The 19,907-nt window shown below is 42.4% G+C and overlaps 1 protein-coding gene across 10 annotated transcripts in view; it reads right to left on the bottom strand.

Moving 5' to 3' along the window:
* Positions 1-19,907, bottom strand: part of DYM (dymeclin) — a 147,622-nt gene that overhangs the window by 78,377 nt on the left and 49,338 nt on the right. For all 10 annotated transcript variants that reach the window (XM_046905308.1, XM_046905311.1, XM_040655494.2 and 7 more), the window contains 3 exons: positions 10,390-10,572; positions 8,192-8,370; positions 2,590-2,715 (listed from right to left, as the gene is read on the bottom strand). In XM_046905308.1, the coding sequence (XP_046761264.1) occupies positions 2,590-2,715; positions 8,192-8,370; positions 10,390-10,572 (488 nt within the window). The remainder of the gene's footprint in view (positions 1-2,589; positions 2,716-8,191; positions 8,371-10,389; positions 10,573-19,907) is intronic.

Here is a 19,907-nt window from a genome sequence, read left to right as displayed (position 1 = left end):
CTTCTGCCCTTGGATCCCAAAGAAGTATGTCATAGGCTCTCTTTGCTCGAAGGGATATCTTTCATTATTGGTTGGATTCTACTGACAGTAACACTAAATACTGAAGACATAATTACAGGCATGCTTTACCAAAACCCTTAGTCAGTAGGTTTGAAAACAAAACCCAAGAAGGAAAAAAAAAAAAAAAAGAATCCAAGAATCCTACAGGCCTTATTCTAGACATGGATAATAATTCCATAAAACAAAAGCCACTGGTTCCAGAAGCATGGAATGTGAAAGTATTTCAAATTTCAAAATCATCCGCATGAAAACAATGCCACACTTCAAACAAACTCTTTGGTTTGCAAGACAAAAAGCACAGAGGCTCTGATTAAATGCTTTTGAACACTGCGTGGAAGACCCAGACCGAAAGAAAAGGAACTCAATTCTCTGTATCCTGAGCACTGAGATTCTTGTTTTCCCATTGATTGGCTTGAGCAATGTTCCTTAGCAGAATAAACAAAAAAAGTTAAGCTGTGCTTTACAGTCTGTTGTTAATTGCTACAGCACAAAGTACTGTGGTAGTGCTGCAGGTTGCTGCCACTTCAAGTATTACACAAAGTTACTGTGACATCTGATCTTTTTTTATCTGCAATTTCATAAATCAGGAAAGAAAAACCACCGATACACATCCCTGTAGGGAATTCTTGCATTTACCCATATACTCAGTTATTATTAATGAAAGAAATGGAGCTCTCCGTGGTTCCAGGGCCCCAGCTTCACGAAGCCATGGTGGGACTGATGGTTTGGATCATCGTTTCCAGCAGTTAAGACCGCAATTAATTTAAAGAAAAATGCTTCAGCACTCAAAAATAATTTCTGTGGTTTCCTGAGCTCTTTACTAGTTTGTATAATCACATGATTTATAAAATCGGGCTTACTAAACTTAATCTTAGAGATCAATGAATAAATGGGGTGAAAGGAAAATAGTGTATAAAGGTTTTTATAAGAACATTACACAGGATACAGAGCAGCAGAGAGAAAACCAGGCTGATCTAAAATACATCAATTTCTTCTCTCTTCATTCTTCAGCCAAGTGATGCAAAAAAATCCTGCTGTAGTTGTTAACATTTGAGCAGTCTTTGCAATGAATAAGAGTTCATTCCACTCGTGTAACTGATGTTCACATTTGACAACTGTGCATACACAGTTTCCTAGTTCCATTCATAATATTTTCTCCTCTATAATACCCCCTCAGACTTAGGAGATGTGGAGTTAATTTTTAGGAAAGCAGGAGACCAAGTGCTTGCATTACACTGCACTTTTAGCATAGTAGCTCAGTCACTAACACCTGGAAACAAGGATTTAAATCATTTCAAAGGATGGGAAAGGGGAACTGATGCATCAGTATGACTTTGTATCCTTTCCTACAGACAAAGCAAGGTGTGAACCACCAATCCCTCTACCAAAATATCCAAGCCACCCTTGTCGATCTGCTGAACTAGCAAACTCCTGGCACTTGGCACTACTGCTGAAAGGATGCCACTCAGCAGGCATATGGAGGGAGCAGTAGAGAGAAAAAGCCTTGGAATACGAGAGAAGCAGTCAGATTCTGAAGTAAAACAGATTAAACACAAGAAAATAGAAGAAGGCAAAGGCAGGGCTGAGTGTATCAGTGCAGGGTAAAAGGAACCAGATATTTCTGTAATTGAAACGGAAGTAATAAAATAACATCCACTTTACACTACAAATACATAGGCAGGGTTAGTGGCGATGGCAAGCATAAACTGGACAAGGACACTTGATTTAAGTTCTCATTCCACAGCTGGATCCTCATTAACAGCATTAGGGAAATCTTCCACCTTACTTATCCAGCAGGGAATTTTTGACAGACTGCATGTAAACCAACAGAAACAAATGAAGGATAATGAGGAAACAGACTGAGGCCGGGGTGGAATTGTCTGCTGTACCCTAAACCCTCACCAAGCTCCATTTATGACATACAGAGCTATATAAAACTCTGACATTTCAGAACATATGTATTATTAAGGTCTGATCATTGGCACTAAGACAAAACACCAACCACCTCCCAGTCAGGCTGGAAATTTACTTGAGAGCAGTTGCTTCTAGCCTTTTGCATTTCATTGACTTTACATAACCCCAAAAGAGAGTTTCTATGTCCCAGTCAAAAAATTAAATATAATCAGTGCAGACATCTGTATTATCACAGTGTTAGAATCTGGGAAACAGAACATTATTATCCAAGGTCTTCTCCAGCACAGATGGTCAAGGCCCATCACAGAGAGTCAACATTTGGATGATATTATATGGACAACGCAGGATACATATTAATCTAGCAGGAAGACAGAAAAGAAATGCCAAGTAAGGAAGCAACAGTTTGGAGAATAAACGTCCAGCTAAGACCCTCCCTCAGCTGCATCAAACTGGTTAAGCAAAGATTCTGAAGAGAAATAAGAGCTTTCCTGTTTCTCTCTCCCTTTCATAGCCCCTCCAGTCCCCCACCCCACAGTCACTGCACACTTACAATTATAAATTAAGACTGGAGTGACTTTTAGGTCTCGAGAGTTATTTACCAAAGCAGCAACTCACCACTTCATGAATGGATCGGTTGAAGCCATCATCCTCTGTGAGGATCAACAAGATGATGAGAGCCATGTAGACATGGTGCGAATTCCTTTCTTCAACGTGATATAGAATTTCAAGAATTGGCAGAACCTTTAGGGAAGAAGGAACGTGCACATTAGATGAGTCTTTCAAATAGCTGACAATAAAAAGAGGAGACTCCAAAGCTCCCAACTATCAGCCCGTCCTGAACAATATCACAGTGATTTCTCCCTCTCGAGGTAACCACTCCTAAGCAGGGACGTACAGTGTTCAAACACCTTCTGTCTGTCTTACTCTGTCTCCACAAGAAAGTCCACACAATTTTTTTCCTGTGGTGAGACATGGTATTCCACTTCCTAATAAATTACATTTCCAGCCATAGTAGTTATCGTAGGCTCTGAAAGCTTGAGTCTGCCTCAGACTATGGGAAAATAAGCAAGATTTTCAGCAGTGCAAACAGCAAAACAGTTGTTTCTAACCATTTCTGCTAGCATAGCCTGGTCTGAAATAACTTTCCTCATCAAACACAGCCAGGCATATTGGAGCTGAGGTGACCTGAAATTCAGATCCCGTTTTGGTGTGTGGAGATAATCCAGACAAGAACCAGTTTGGGTTGGGTTACGACTAGCAAAGGCCTGTTTTTCCCATTTTAGACAGCGTGCAGCCAACGAGAACTGACGTTCTGCTGAGAGTTCAGCCCAAGGTCTTGCAACATTTCCACCAGGATGAATGGCTTTAGCCAAAGTCTTGCAGTAATAATGAAAACGAATTGCAACTGCAAGCATACCTGAATGCTAGGCTAAAGCTAATCCAGATGCAAACGCTGTCGTCTTACCAACTGGAAATTAGCTTTCCACTAGCTCAGTACGTGGCTTCCCCACGCTGCAAAAATACCCTGGAAAAAAAGGAATTGGAGGCAACTCCCAATTCCAAGATAGCGAATAAGATGCAGAATGGTGTCCAAGAAGATTCTAGACACCTACAGACTTCTGTTGTTCAAAACAAGTCCAGTGAAGCAGGATAAATCATGTGAAACCTATTCTGGTGCGAGGCCAGAGTGCTGAGTGCTGCATAAGCCTCTGAAGTTACCAGAATGTTCTGTTCAGTCAACAAGTCCCAAAACAGTTGGAACATATTAAACACACAGCACAGTTTCTATCAAAACCTACAAGGCTTAGCTAAGTGCTGGAAGACACAAAACCTTCTGACAGATGCTTTAGCCAGGGGCAAGGCAATATCACAGCAAAAGTAGAGAAAAAACTATTTACGCATCGCAAACTTCCTTCCTTTACATATTCAAAGGATTCTTCCCAAACATCTCTTGTCAGTTAAAACTGGAGGCAACCTTTCTGTGTTTTATGAATATAGGTCTTGAGAGTAAAGACTGTTTTCCTGGACTATGTGTTTGGTGTGTAGCAAAACCACTTTTCTTTGGATGAAGGAGAATCAAAGAATCACAAAGGTTGGAGAAGACCACCAAGATCCCCCAGGCCCAACCCCAACCCACCCCACCATGCCCACTGACCACATCCCCAAGTGCCACATCTCCATGGTTCTTCAACACCTTCAGAGATGGGGACTCCTCCACCTCCCTGGGCAGCCTTTGCCACCGCATCACCACTCCTGGGAGAAGAAATTGTTCATAATATCCAACCTGAACCTTCCCTTGTGCAACCTGAGGCCATTACCTCTACTCCCATTGTTGTTACCCAGTAGAAGAGGCCGATGCCCACCTCACCACAACCTCCTTGCAGGAATCTGTAGGGAGTCTCCTCTACTCCATACTGAACAATCCCACTCCCCTAAGCACTCCCGATAGAACTGCATTCCAGACCCTTCACAGCTATGTTGACAAGGGATACAAATGTCACCCTATAAGTCCATTACTCAAGCTACTCCCGAATGAAATATTCTAATTTCATGGAGTTTTGCATTGCATAAGCTCAATACCATTTCCAAGCCCAAGCGTTATGGTAAGTTGCATATAGGACGAAACAATACACAAAAGTATCCAGTGAGACTTCTCATGTTCTAATTACTGGACCAAACTGAAAAGAGGCAAATCACAGAATCAAATGGCCAACTACCTGCCATTTCCAGGTGAAAACCAAATAAATGCATCCAGTTCATAAACTACAACAGCACTTTCTCCTTTGTACAGTTAAATGCTGAGGTGTACATTCCTTTAGGACAAGTGTTACTGTTCTGAAAACAAGAAGTATTCAACAAGCTCTCAGCCATATGGTCTGATTTTTGTGTAGAGCCAAGAGTTGGACTCAGTGATCCTTATGGATTATCTTCCAGCTCAGGATATTCTATGATTCTATAAGCCACCATTTAAGTAGAAAAGATTTAAGAGAGTTAAGATGCAAGGTGAAATTAGAATTTTAGTTACACTATAATTTTTCTAGATTTATAACCAAAATACACTTCTACACTTTTATGGTACAGACATACATTAAATCACAACGTTTCTGTCATACGCCTGCATTAAAACTTAATATCTATCTTCTTGTGCAGGGGCATGGGGTAGTCAAGCATTGTGCAGATCCTGTTTAGACATGCTCGGTGCAATATACACTAGCACTTGCAGTTAGCAGAAAACTTCCACATCCCATTCTTCCACACAGGTGAGGGCTACATCCAGGAATATCTGTGCAAATAAGTGTCTTGTTTCTTGTTTGTTTGGTTGATTTTTTTAATGAAAAAATACAACGATGCAACTCCTTATTCCAAAGCTTTTGAACATGCAGTCCTACCTTCCAATGAATGATTTCTGAATGAAACTGAAAAAAAGCATACACTTCTTGTTCGGTGGGTCCTTTAATTCAGAATCATTTAACTGTCATTACTGGATTACTACTAACGCTCTTCCATGAGGAGCAGCTTTTAACCAGTAAGACACAGCCACCATTACAAAGTTCTCCTTATAATCCCCCAAGCAAGGGGCAGGTAAAAGCAGACAGTGAAAGCTGTACGTGCTCCTGCCAACAAGAAAAGGCTCAACATTCTCCCATCCACAAACCATGCTACCCTGCTTATGAAGAAATGAGCTAATTGCCACCTATTTCATCAGTGCCACCATTTCCTGGCGAATCTTTGCAAGTACTTTTAACAATGTGGGTGATTTCCAGACACAAACATCTCTAATAGTAGGTATTTGATGGAATTATGTGCATTATGACATGCTGTAAGTTATGGAAGACACACAAATGTTCTATTACATTCTACCGAACAGATTATAAGAGGAAAAAAGATACATTGCACTAAGAAAGTAAGAAAATGAAGGTATTTCCATGTAAATGACAGAGGTAGATTCATGTACCAGTCAGGAAACAAGCTGAAACAATCTACTACACCAGTTAGAAACAACTGACTCAATTTACAAATTAAACTGACATTACAGAAGTGCAAAGATATCTTAAAAATCCTAGGAAATGCCAGAGAACATCTGTTAGTGGTGCTTCCTGGGTGCCAAACTCAGAAAGACTGGTAAAAAAAAAAGAGGAAAAAGACAGCAAACTCTGTGATGCACTGAAGGAAGAGCAAGAGAACAACCCCCAAAACCCCTCAAATCTATATGAGAGTTCAGCTGAATGCTGACCGATCTCTCATATCACAGCTCTGTGCACTTCACCCAGCTAGCCCACTGGCTTATGCCTGATAACACCACGGCCCTCCAAGAAGTCATCCACCCTCAGCTCAAGGAGACCACTGCTTTGTTAGCTGCTTTCATCTCGGAATTACTTTGTTTTCCTCCCATCTTTCTACGCTGTGGGATTCACCTTCCAGGCTTCGTCCTTACCGTGCCTCCCAGCAGGCTGAGTCTTTCCTGGACAACGTTTTCCCTGCAAAGACACTGACACATCCACACACTGCTCAGACAGCTTTCTGACTAACTCAGCACAGTTCACTTTCTGAGTTTCCTACAGCAAGTCCTCTCAGTCCTGCTGGTTTGTGTGTGGGTGTTTGTTGGTTTTTTTTTTGTTTGTTCTAAGCAAAAAACTGTTTCTGTGCACTCTCTCCATCTTCCAATAGTCTGTGATTATCTCATGGAGTGTGGTAGCACAGCACCAGAATAGCACAGAGCCTTACCGTAGCCATATACGGAAGCAGCCCCACAACTCCTACCCCTTTGTCTCATTTACAAAAGCAAATTTTTAACCACAGGGTTGTAACTGGGAGACCATAGTTTTGGTGTCCATTAACTCCTCACTCCCAATCCTCTTTGTGCCTGGCCCAGTGCATGCTATAAAGCAGCTGAGAATGCTCTTCTTAGCTGCCTGCTGCAGCTCATCCCTACCTACAAGCCCAATGAAAACAAGCAGATTGCAGAAAGATGTCAGCAGTGTATCAGCAATGTAAAGGTGTAAAAGCACCAGGATGCATGAAGGGTAAAATAAATGAAGGACAGGATAGCTTGAGACAGAGCAATCAGCTTCATATTTTGGTACTTAAAACCACGGACACTGTTCACATTACAATAACACCTTACTTTCTAGCAGAGATGACAAAATTGAGAAGTGTTTAACACTGATGGATATTTCTGTGATTTTCTGATTTTTGGAGATGGGGAGGAAACATAGCTGATAACATACAACGACATCCCACATGGCAGAGCGTTTGCATACCTGCATCCTAGCTATTCTAACACAGAGATCTCATGTTTTTTCTTGAAGCTTTACAATATATCAAATATAAAACAATGCTTACACCTAAACTTGGTTTCTCTAACAATAAGTTGATAAGCTTAGCCGCTGCGAAACCCATCACACCACGTACCAATAATGCAGGACACCAAATATAATGCCTTGTTCACAGGATTTATACAAAGTGACTGAGGTCACACCTAGACAATGTGCATCAGACTACACAGGAGTTCAGTTTCAAATCATCAATTCAATATCAACCATCCTGCCTGAGTTTACCAACAGCAGCCTCTAACAACTCTGATTTTAGGGGCAGAGCTTGGACTGAGCCCAAACCTATTCCATATCTGCCATCAAACAGGCACAGGATCCAGTTATCTGGCAGGACTTCAAATATTGTAATGGAAAAGGTTCTCTATTCTGTTACCTATTCCCCCAGACAGCCATTATCTTATTAGAGGAACGGTTTTTAATAAGTAAGATTTGTTGAAGTGGTTTGTGACATTACTAAGTGCACCAGGAAGCATCAGCTAATTTATAACCTACAAGAACTGCACCAGGTGTTTCTAACATCAGCTGAGATGCACAATCCTGCTGAAGCAGCTAAGGAGTCACTGAAGTTGCACTTCTATAAAGTCTGCTAGGTATTCCTTGAGGAGTTTCAGCTTTAGGTCAATCGTGTGAGACATGTGGCCTGTCAAACACGTCACAGTTCATTCTGCTAACTATTATCCACATATACACATGATAAACGTGTGCAATTTTTGGCCTGAATATCTAAAAAATAAGCTAACACAACACGATCTGCCAGTGGTGTGAGCAGGCTGCCCAGAGTGGAGTGCAGTCCCCATCCTTGGAGGTAGTGGGATGTGGCGTAGATCTGGCACTAAGGGACATGGATGGTGATGGGACCTCAGGGTGTGCAGCACAGTACTTACAAGGTTCTCTATGTCTGTCCGTGCCAACACATATGTCCGTACGTTGCCATTCTGGTGCAGAAGCATGTACAGCAGAAGGGTTGCTTGGTCAGACTTCTGCTGCTCACACAAAGCCGTGTACAAGCTGTTAAAATTAATCTGGAAAACGTGGGGATGTGACGATGAGAAAGCACTGCTGTCTGAAACAGAAAAATATAAAATAATCCTTAGCAAATATATTTGCCATCTGGATAGCTTTAAATTTTTTAAACCTCTGGACGGAATATTTTATGCAGGCACCATAATAAAGAGATAACCAAAAGCATCCATGAGTCTTACAACAGATGGGCATAAACCTTACACGGTGCTGATGGAGCCTCCTTCCATACAGTCTAACAACCCAGACTAGCGGTACTACATGCCTGCTCACAATATGATTTATGGCAGAGCTGAAAGTGAGAACACAACAGATTTCTGCTCAGAGAACCTTTTCTCCAGAAGCTTTACCAGCTTCAACAAAAACTTCCAACACACATCTCTAAACTCTAGGAATTTCCAGAGGAAATGGAAGAAGCAAGCAAGACAGTCAGTGCACAGCATGCAAAGAGCCAGGTTCTCGTCCTTGCTCAGCCTCTCCATGCCAGATTGTGCCCTCTCTTTTTTCACAAAACACCTCTGAGAGTGCAAAGTTTGTTTCACTGCAGCAGAGGTACATTTCTCAACTCTCAAAAAACTCTGCAGAAATCTGTATAATATTCTCCTGCCCAGCTCTGCCCAAAGAACCATGCCAAACAGGCAGCATCCGTGGCGGACACATGAAGGGAGATGAGATTGCCTTTGGGAACTGAATTGCTTATTTCAGTGTCTTGGCAACTGGATACAAGGGCTATCCTTACTGAGCACATCAACAAGCTCACCATATGGAAAAACTGCAGTAATTTTGTGGCTACCCTGGGAACAACAGCAGTTCAAATACTCAAGTATCCTACAAGTAGTCTGGACTTAAAAATTGCACTGCTTCTATAAACAAGATGTCCAAACTTCAAGAATTCAACTAAAATTCCTCAGTTCCCACAGTAACAGACTACATATTTCTGAATTGTTCACTGCTTATTAAAAATGCATTAGCTTAGGAAAGTTGTGCTGTAGGAAACAACACCACTACTCCTGCACAGTCACTGGTGGACAGCGCAGGTTTTTAGGACGCATCTCTGTACCTTTAGAGATTGACCACCAACATTACACCCACTGCAGCGTGGCTTCCCCCTTACCCCTTGCTTTCCAGTGCATATACCTGGCAAAGTTTTCTACAATGTTCTCAACACTGCCAAAAGCCAGTTTTCACATTAAAACCGCATCCTATGAATCATTATGACCATCACTAGACTTTTTTTTTTTGCCATTCTCCTATTTCCAGTCCCACTCAGTGCTCTCAAGAACCAAATTTAAGCTCAATTATATGAATATCGCTGGTGGAAACAAGTTTAATGGAAACAATGTCATTCTGTAAACATTCACATCTAAAGAAAAAAGGGGTTTTCATGCTACTTTCGACACAGAATGACACAATTATCAATGCAATAGCTCATCATAGCTCTAAGGGACATGATGCCAGCTAACCAGGATTTCTCCAAGCGCTATAAATCTTCAGAGAACTCCTGCAGTCTCTTGGATAAGCAGTTTACTTGGAAGACAGCTTTATTTGTGTCTTCTAAAACTATGAAGCTTTCTTGAATTCATCAAGTCTGAAGGAAAAAGTGCCCTCCTTCCTCTGCCCCTTCCATGAGTTTCAGCACCAGGGAGCCAACTACTCATCACAACTCCCAGAGGAAGGTGTCCTATTACATGGGCTTACTGGAGAGAAAACAGGTTTTGGAAAGAGAATCTCCAAAAAGTTGCAGCAAGTTAAAAGCTTCATTTTCATCGGTTCATGCTTAGGAGTAAGAACAGATCACGGAATCAAGGAATCACAGAATACTCTGAGTTGAGAGGGACCCTTACAGGCCATCAGGTCCCACTCCCTGCAGTGCACAGGGACACCCACAGCTCCACCAGGTGCTCAGAGTCACATCCACTGTCTCCAGGAACGGGGCATCACCACTTCTCTGGGCAACCGGTGCCTCCCTGCTCTTCTTGTAAAGAACTCCTTCCTTATTTACAGTCTAAATCTCCCCTTTTTTAGTTTGAAATCATTTCACCTGGTCCTGTCAGACACAAACCTTGTGTGTTCTTGAATGACATAATTGCCTGCCTGTAGGGGTTTGGTGTGTCCGGAGCGTCAGTCAGGTTGGCCAGGACCAGCAGCAGCAGCAGGCTCTGGTTAGCCAGTGGGGAGCACTGATCCAGCTGCGGCGTTGCCTTACTCCCCACTCCGCCCAAGGTAAAGACTGTCCACAGGCCAGCTGCAGAGAAAAGGCACAAAAGGAGAAGGCACTTAGACAACAGAATGCACGCTCTTATTTTAATGAAGAATGCCCTTACGGAGAGAAGGGAATTGTCTGACACACAAGGACGTGGAAAAGGAGAAAAGCAATTCACCTCTGCACAGCATGAAGACATGATTTCTAAAAATGAGATTTTCAGGAGTAACATGAGAAAATTAAGCCATAGGAAGATAAGAAAAAACATGCAGAAAGGAAATGAAGTGTGAACATGAAACAGAGCAGACCGTGGCTGAAGGATTCATGTAGCATCCCTCATAATTCTACCGTATTGAGAGAGAACAAGGAGCTTGTACACAGCCACTTGAATAAACTGACGTGCTCCATGCTGCATTATTTTTATTCTGTATTCTAATTTTGATAACCTCAGTGCATTTCAGACACAGCAAAGTAACAAATGCCAATACTGCTTCAACATCCAGAGTTCAGGAGAGAATACCATTGCTGCTCATTAATTGCGGGTAGACAACGTAACAGCAAATAATAAACTTCCTGGGGACAAAAACAACCAAAACCATCATCAACAGCAATTTGAACTGATCATCTCACAGCAGCTCTCAGTTATTTGCTTCCTAACTGCAGTAACAATGCATATTAGAATGTTCCCCCCTTTCTATAGATAAGCATCCTCATCCCTAAATGCCTGCTGAGCACTGAATGGCGTTGAGTGTACCTTGCAAATTTAAGGCAGATTCTGATCAAATGGACAGAGCTTTAGTAGGTCAAAGCCTTTAATTATACAGCACAACAAGAAGAAACTCAACTTCAAAATTCTTACTTTTTAATTCATGTCAGAAGTCAAAGTTAATAATAACATACTTTCTTAAGGAATGAAACAAAAACTAATTCAGTTCAGTATTCTGACAGATTCGAGTTGCACAGGACCAAAACCTGCAAGCTGTCGGAATGCAAAACATACACAGAGTATTGTCACTTAACAGAACCTAACGTATTCCCAGCCCTACAAAGTTTTGGAAGTCAAACCAGATTTTTCTACAAACATAATCATACAGTCAGGTTTTGTAATAAGACAACACTCCCTTCATGAGCACTGTGGCAAGGCAATTAGCGCCACGTCAAAGGCAAAGGAACTAATGACATGCAGCGCTGAGCAGCTTGAAGGACTTCTTGCAGTAAAAAGAGTGATAATTAGAACCTCTGTAGCAAAAATTTCATGTTACTTTAATAATTTGTTTCACTGTGTTTGTGATCCACTGTTCTCAAATCAGAATAAAGTCACTGACCATTAAGCTAGCTTTCCAAGTCATACGGTTATGGAATCATTAAGGTTGGTGAAGACCTTTAAGCTCCCCAAGTCCAACGCCAACCCACCCCACCATGCCCACTGACCATGTGCATGGTCACATCTCCACAGTTCAGGAACACCTCCAGGGATGGGGACTCCACCATTGACATTACTACACCTTTCCTCAACATTTAAGTATAGAGAGAGATGGTCCAAGTACTGATGAGTAACTTGAGTCTTCCATCAGAGAGAATGAGCTAATTACGCCCTCGAGGAATTTGCACATTGGTACACAACCAAAGTGACCTCTTGGAGTTCTGCCTCCTGCTGGCAACGGCATTCCTCCAGAAAAATCAATCCCATGCTGGAGGGTCCATAACATTCATTTCAGCTCCGAAATGCAACGTCAAACTGCACGCTATGTGTTCGTTGGTGCCCACACTGTTAGTAAGGAAAGTAATGCTTTTGTTCGTGACCATTACATTATTGTGCTACACAAAGTGTTGGGAAGAGATATGTCACAGCCAACGTTTTTCATTTTATTCCATATGCTCTCAGTGGCCAAGATAAGCCACAGTTCTCAGCATTAAACAACCCGACTGTGAAAAGGGTGAAAGGGTGAAGACCACCCATCACAGCATGATCCAACCCGCTTCTGAAGCTCTGCAAACACTGAAAAAGTTCCACGCTACCAAAAACAGCCCTTCTCGTGTCAATTACAGTCCTGATGAAGTTAACAATCTTAAAACACTCTTCAACAGTTCTGTCGTTAGGGCACTTTTCATCTATACCATGTGCAGTTTGCTGCAAAGTATCTATTTTTAATTGCCATTCTCTAATGTAACTTCGTTTCCTCATTTCCAGAGGGAATCACACTATCATATTATTAATATTTTTTAATCAACTAAAGCAATATAAACATTTTGCCAATTATCTCTGGAAAAAAAACAAAAACAATGGAACTTGGAGTGGGAACATGTTGCTTCTTGCTTTTAAAACTAGAATGAGCAGATCCATTTTCCCTTCTGTTCCACACAACTGCACACCACAACTGTTTTCCCTACCCGTACTATTCTGCATAAGGCCCAGCAAGTGCAGCATACAGTAGTGGTCCACCATCTCAGGTGCCATCAAATTTTCACTAAATTACTTGCTAGAGCGACAAGACTGGAATGTTGACCTCCTCCATGTTTCTTCCAAAATCCTAAAATCATCTCCTACCTTCAAAGCTGTCTAATGCCATTTCACATCATTCAGCCGTAGATATTTCCATCTGTTTTGAACTGAAACAAACAGAAACCTCACTTTAAGAGCAAAGCACATTTCTTTGCAATAGAGAATCTGAAGTCTGCTCTAGGATGGCGAGAAACACTGTTGAGAGCCATGGAAACAGCACCAGAGTTGTAATTGAGTTTGACAGCCTGCAGAACAACATTAATGGCAAAATGAAGCAATGACACATTCATCTAAAAGGAGCTGTCTTTCACCAGACCATTATTTAATGTAAGCAGAGAGGCAGGGATCTCAGCCCAACACCATGGTCTCTGGTAGGCAAAAGCAAAGAGAAATGAGTGAGGTTCATAGCTGTACCTACTCAAATCACTTCATTTAAACTTTGAGGAGACTAAAATTTTAGCAGCTTGCTTTTAAAGATCGAGATTTTGTTTTTTATAATAAGAGCTGCAAAATGCAATCATATTCATTAAACACATTACAATCCCGCAAATGAATTTTATTGCTCTTGGACCTATTTGGTGGAGTGCCACATTTCACCCACAAAGACTTCTCCACGAGCAGCCCTACAAAAAAATATGGGTAGACAAGGCTACCGAAGCTGATAGAAAATGAAAATGAAAACCAGACAGAAAACCCAGCCACAAAAAGCACCACGCAGAACAGAACTGGATGCCCCATCCCTGGAGGTGCCCAAGGCCAGGCTGGGGTTGGATGGGCTCAGGGCAACCTGCTCTGGCGGGAGGTTGGAACTGGGGACTTCCAACCCAATCCGTTCCGTGGTTCTCACTAACCCCGTGTTTTAGGAATTCGCAAATGAAGCTTCATGCTTTGCTTCTCCATTTATGGAACTGTCAGCATACAGAAAATTAATTGTTCAACGTTACAACATAGGACAGCACTAAAGTACGTAGATAATGAAGAACTAAAGCACAAGTGATTTTCTCTGCTTCTATTTGATAGCATCATGTGCTCCTTCCACCACAACCAGCAAATCAAGAACTATCCAAAACCATTACCGTTAAGACTTAGTTCCTATTATGACCAAGCAGCAGCTCTGGGAACTTGAGAAGCTTTTTTTCTTGTTTTTAATGCTTATGATGTGTCACATTTCTCAAGTCAGTCCAATGCTTCTCACACTGTGGCGAGATGAACACTTTCTGGTGGCCCACGGAGAGCTGGCAGCTCACGTTGTGCTGGCTCTCCTCCTGGTTTCCAGCTGCTACATTGTGTTAGAAGAAAACTAAAAATACATCAATACTTTTCCTCCGATTACTTTTCCATGTAAGCCATTTCTCAAGCTGCCACGGGGGTGTTATGTAATAACGAACGGGAGAGGAAAAAGAGATCCATGGAATCAGATGGGAGAGGCTGGAGTAGTCAGGCAACTGCTGCTGGAGGACGGAGTTCGGAGTCGTTCTGTGTTTTAGGATCACACCTTCAAACAGATTAGTCTTAATAAGGTTAAAACTGCTAATTGGGAGGAGCACCAGGTATACTAAATGACCACCAGAACCGCAACTACATTGCTTTTAAAGAAGCCCCATTATAAGTTTTGGACTCAGTACAGTAAGGAAGCACAAAGCTGAAATAAAAGAAACACGGAAATATTTTTATATGGTTAATGAGCTTGCAGACAAAGTACTCCATTCCTAAGCAAGATTAAGCTCACAAGGAACAGAGACTGGCATGTACACAACCAACAAGCCCAGACTGAAGAAGCCGACCTAATTACACTACGCTTTAAGGGAATGCTGTAAGTTATTCTCCTCCCATCAGATCACTGTAACAGAATCAATGCGACTGGCTTCTGGAGGAGACAAGCCTTTCTTAGCCTAACTGCCAAGAAAAGCAGGAGGCAGTGATTTCTGAAACAGGAATTCTGCTGCTGCCCTACTCCTGACCACCAGCCCTCCAGGAACACAGCCCAGCTCAGTGTGCATGGTGGTGGTTGAGGCTGCATCCCAGTGACACTTGCCATAGAGCCCCGACTTGCTCAATCTCCCAGTAAACTCCCTCTGAGAGCTGCATGGTTACCAAGAAGCACAAACGTGTCCGTGGAGCCTGAAGCCGTGATGTCATTAGCACATTTTGGAAGCAGTTTTTCAGGAAATGAATCACGGAAGCAAGAGAAATGAGTAGATGGATTGGGTAACCGTGTTCATTCCCCACCAATGCTCAAGTGTTCCCTCAGTACATTCTGTTATTCTATCCAGCCTAATTTTAAGGGACAAGTAATGGAGCTTGAACCACATCCTCTGGGAAGCGTGTTCCACAATCTAATAAGCCTCAGTGTTAATTTTTTTTCCCCAGTGCTCCTCCTAATCGTTCCTTGGTTCAACCTCACCTCTTCACTCCTATAAGTGGATGCTTCTATGTAACACCGTAAAACATTTATTTCCCAGTTCAGTGTTTTCTGCCTTAAATAAAAGGGACAGCCATCTGCCTCCTTTGTTGCCTGGCTAAATTATATACAAAGGTTTTTCTTTCATTTCTTTCAGTTTTTCCTACTTTGCTACAGGATGTGATTAACCCCACCTCCGGCCCTCTGCATGACCTCTCCAATGCCACTGCGTTGAAAAAGGTCACAATGTTCAACCGCACACATTTAATACAACAAACATATTCTTCATTCACTTCAAAAAAAAAAAAAAAAAGAAAAAGAAAAAAAAAGTTTATTTCATTTTAAAATATATACCCTCTTCTTTATCACTAGATCTGAGGAATTCTCTTACCGTGACGCCTAAAGCAATACAGGCTCTTCTTATAGCAGGAGCCCTATTTGCCATCAGATTGTTAAGTTCTACGTGCTAAGGAGCAAAATGCAAAGACTTCCCCTGGATTCTGGAGCTCAGTCACAGAGCTGCACTCCTGCCCAAGCTTCTGACACCACGGCTGTATCAGGAATGTGTTCAGACACTGAAAATCACGGTATCATCTGAAAAACAACGGAAGCATTTATGAACTAAGCCAGCACCTTCACGCTGTCTCAAACTGTGCATTTACCAATTTCAGATGTCCACCTTTCCTACCTGCACACAGACAATGAAGAAGAGAATAGCTTTGCTGGCTAGAAACGATGTTTTTGGTGTCTGTAGCACAAACTGGAAAATGAGATGAGAAGGAACTGATGCCAACTGACGGCTGACTGTCGGCCCTGATGATCTCAGTGGTCTTTTCCAATCTCAATGATTCTACAATTCAGGTGACCTACCCAAATTAACAGACACATTGAGGAACCAGCAGATACATTACGCACCACGTTTCTGAACCAAAAGGCTGAAAAGTTGCTAAATAAAGTTGGAAATCAATGCAATAAATCATTGAATCACTTCAAACAGTAAGCTCAAAAAACCTAAACTCTACAAAAAGTGAACACGGAAGGAAATCTTCATGTATTTTCATTAACTTTGCTGAACTAAGAGCCACAGGTCTGATTTCTTTTGAGTCTGATCTGTTTTATAGCAATAGCAGCATGAAAAATTCTCAGAACAGAGAGGTGGATGTTAAAGCCCCACTCGGTGCTCAGCTCATGGGTAGAAGGAACTGCATCAGCTCCTCTAGACCCAGGTAACACTTCTGCAATGGAAAGGTATTTCTGCTGCCTATTTGAAAACCGTCCTGTATTCCTGAAGCTGCACTGTGACTGGAGAAGAGAAGAGGATTAAGGCCTGAGGGTACTATACAAGAACACAATACCACGGTATTATAACTATCTGGAAGATGGGAAACTGAGTGCAAGCTAGAAAAGGGTGAGAGGGAGGAAAATGTATGAGAAATGTGGGAAAAACAGTAATCCACCCAGCACTGGATTCAATTTTACAACTGTCTGACTCAATCAGCTATCAGCCTCGGGACAGCAGACCTCAAGCCAACAACAGAGTCCTACAGTGAGACGTGGAAAAGAAGTTGTTGGTTGACTCTATTTTAAAGAGAAATCTCATCTGGCTTCTGCCCAGCCCACGTGCTCCGTTGTTGTGGTTTGGTCAGAGCAGGAGGGAGCACCATGAATGTATGCAATCCCACTGGCAAAGCAGTGAACATTTCTGTCAACATAATCAGACAAAACTGGGGACAGGAACAAGCACAGGAATGCGTTCAAAAAATATCCTGGCAAAATGCAAGCAGGGTTTATTTGCAGCACTGGTTGTGACAACAAAGCCATCAAGCTAAATCCAGTGAAACAAATACCAGCAGGACTAAGCCGATGCCTCAAGGAAACCACGTTCAGAGGACGAAAAAGAGTTTTAAAGGCTGAGCTGAAAGGAAGAGCTTTTTTTGGAGCAGAAGACCACGGGGTGGAAGGGGTATCAGGAGGTCTTTGGCTCAGCTCCTGCTCCAGGCAGGGCAGTGGGGTCACACTGTGCTGCTCGGGGATTCATCCAATGGAGCCTTGGAAACTTATGGGGATGGAGATGGCACAACTCGTCCGGGCAGCCCGCTCAGCTGGCCTCGTGGTCCCAGACATAAATATTTCCATAGGATCATACAATCTTTTATTTTCTTTTCAAATTCTTCATCTACAAAATGGAAGAAAAAAAAAAATCCTCCTCCAATCCTACGTGTGTGCTTAAAATACAATTAAGGGAGAAGGCAGTCAAAATACACTGAGCTTTCACAGCTACACAATCAATTTTTCAGAAAGAAAAATTACTTGTAGTGACAATGATATCTGATCCTGTAATTTCAGATTCATTCCTACCCCCTACCCACAATGGATCTAAAGCCAGATGCACAGCGTTGCTGGGGAAATGTTTTCAAGGTGTCTACATGCTCAGAGAGGAGGTATTTTAATTCAACAAGAATAGCACTAAACCTAGTGGCATTTTCAAGTAATGATCTTGGTATAACAAAGCATGAACCATAAGAACACGTGGAGCTGCTGACTGCCAGACATGTCTGCAGCTTTGATTGCTATTTACAGGAGAGCTGCAGCCAAACGTTTTAAAATAGCTCCTTGCTTACTGCAGAATCCTCTCTGCATTTACCCTGATAACCTTGTCCTCAAATTATTTTGGTTTACTGTGCACGCACAGCACTGCAGGTATTTGTAACCACAAATCCATGCACACCTTGATTGAATTCTTGATAAGAGATGGGAGAACTCTTTTAAAGCCCACCTAGAAACAGGGAGGTTTGACAGTCCATACCCTGCAAACACATGCGCTCTCTCCATGCACAAGGGCTTCTCCAAGCTTCTCATGCTGTTTTCCAAGCAAATGTGCTCTGCTGGACTTTAAACACAACTTAAGTCTTAACTTGAAAAAAATGTGATGCTCTGTTACTGCAGCGAGCAATGACAAAAGCTGCAACACTTCTCACTCTCCTACTGCAGTGACGATCTGTTTCAATCACAAGCCACAAAATGCACACGAGTTCCTATGGTGACACACATGTTCACAATTTTAGGAAACTGCAAAAATTAGAGTTGTCCATGCTGTGCTTCGCTTCACTTCTATTGTTTGTGCAGACGATAGCAGCACTTAGAGGCATCATTTTTTTCCTGTCTTAGATGATGCTAAAATAAGAACACTCAAATTGTCCTTTTGGCTGACAATCTTTATTTCAGGGATTCTTGGATTGCTTGGATAAATTTTATTAATTAATATCACAAATTACCTAATGGTTTTTATAGAATTACAGATTCATTGAGGTTGGAAAAGCCCTGCAAGATCCCCAAGCCCAACCCACCCCACCATGCCCAACGACCGCATCCTTCAGTGCCACAGCTCCACGGTTCTTCAACACCTCCATGAACTGGGACTCTCCCACCTCCCAGGGCAGCCTGTGCCACTGCATCACTGCTCTTTGGAGAAGAAATTGTTCCTAACACCCAACCTGAACCTTCCCTGGCACATCTTCATCTTTCCATTCCCTTGCTCACAAATCCCACACAAACTGGCCCTGCTGGTCCCAGCTCTGTGAGGATGCACCTCTATCCCCATTCAAAGCTTTCATTATCCCCTCTATTCAATCGTCTCCAACCTCTTCATGCCTTCCTTGAAATGAATGCCTGCTTGCCCCTTTCCCATTCCGTTGCACATATGTCAGATAGAGATCTGAAGCTCCTGTTTCTTATCCCAAACAAAACAGAGGCGCAAGAGCTAGCATGGCAAAGCCATCACAGATGTGCTGTTCCCCTGCCAGGCCCACATTATTACACTCCTCCAAACATCTGCTCCACACTACCTGCTGCACCATGGAGGACAAGGTCCCCAGGTGTCCATTCCCCTGCTTCACTGTGCATTCATCTGCATTCACTGTGGCATGCAGATGAAGAACCGCAGGGCACACCCCGCTGAGCTTCTCCTGCAACAGGCTCAGCCCTCACCAGGTACCGCATCCCAAACCCTGAGGCACACTGCAGCCAAACTCCACGTTCAGACCACTCTGCTGCCAGCTTTTACACAAGTGCCCGCTTAATGCATACATACAGCAATACGGAACCTTGCAGCACAGCCAGATTTAGTCAGTTTTAACAGGGATGGCAAATGCTACAACTTCATCCACGGGTTTGCTCTCCTAAGCCCCCTCCCAAATCTCAAGAGCCCATTCCAAGGCATGAAGGCTTTCAGCTCCTCAATAAAACAGACGTAAGAATTCAGCACTGCTTAAGGAACATTTTTCCCTAACCTCATTCTCAGAAACAGAATAACTGTTTTCAATAAAAGCAGTGCCACAAAACAGATTAAAAAAAAGAGCCTAGGGAAGATGCTCAGCATGAAAAGCTTCATCACAAACAACTGATGGTTGTAAAAAATTTGGAGCAATCGAAAACTGGATTTCACTGCAGAAAGTGCTATGTAGGCCCATGTAT

Source organism: Gallus gallus, chromosome Z (genome assembly GCF_016699485.2).
Source record: "Gallus gallus isolate bGalGal1 chromosome Z, bGalGal1.mat.broiler.GRCg7b, whole genome shotgun sequence".
Classification (NCBI taxonomy): Eukaryota; Metazoa; Chordata; class Aves; order Galliformes; family Phasianidae; genus Gallus; species Gallus gallus.
This window is presented reverse-complemented; position numbering and strand designations above follow the sequence as displayed.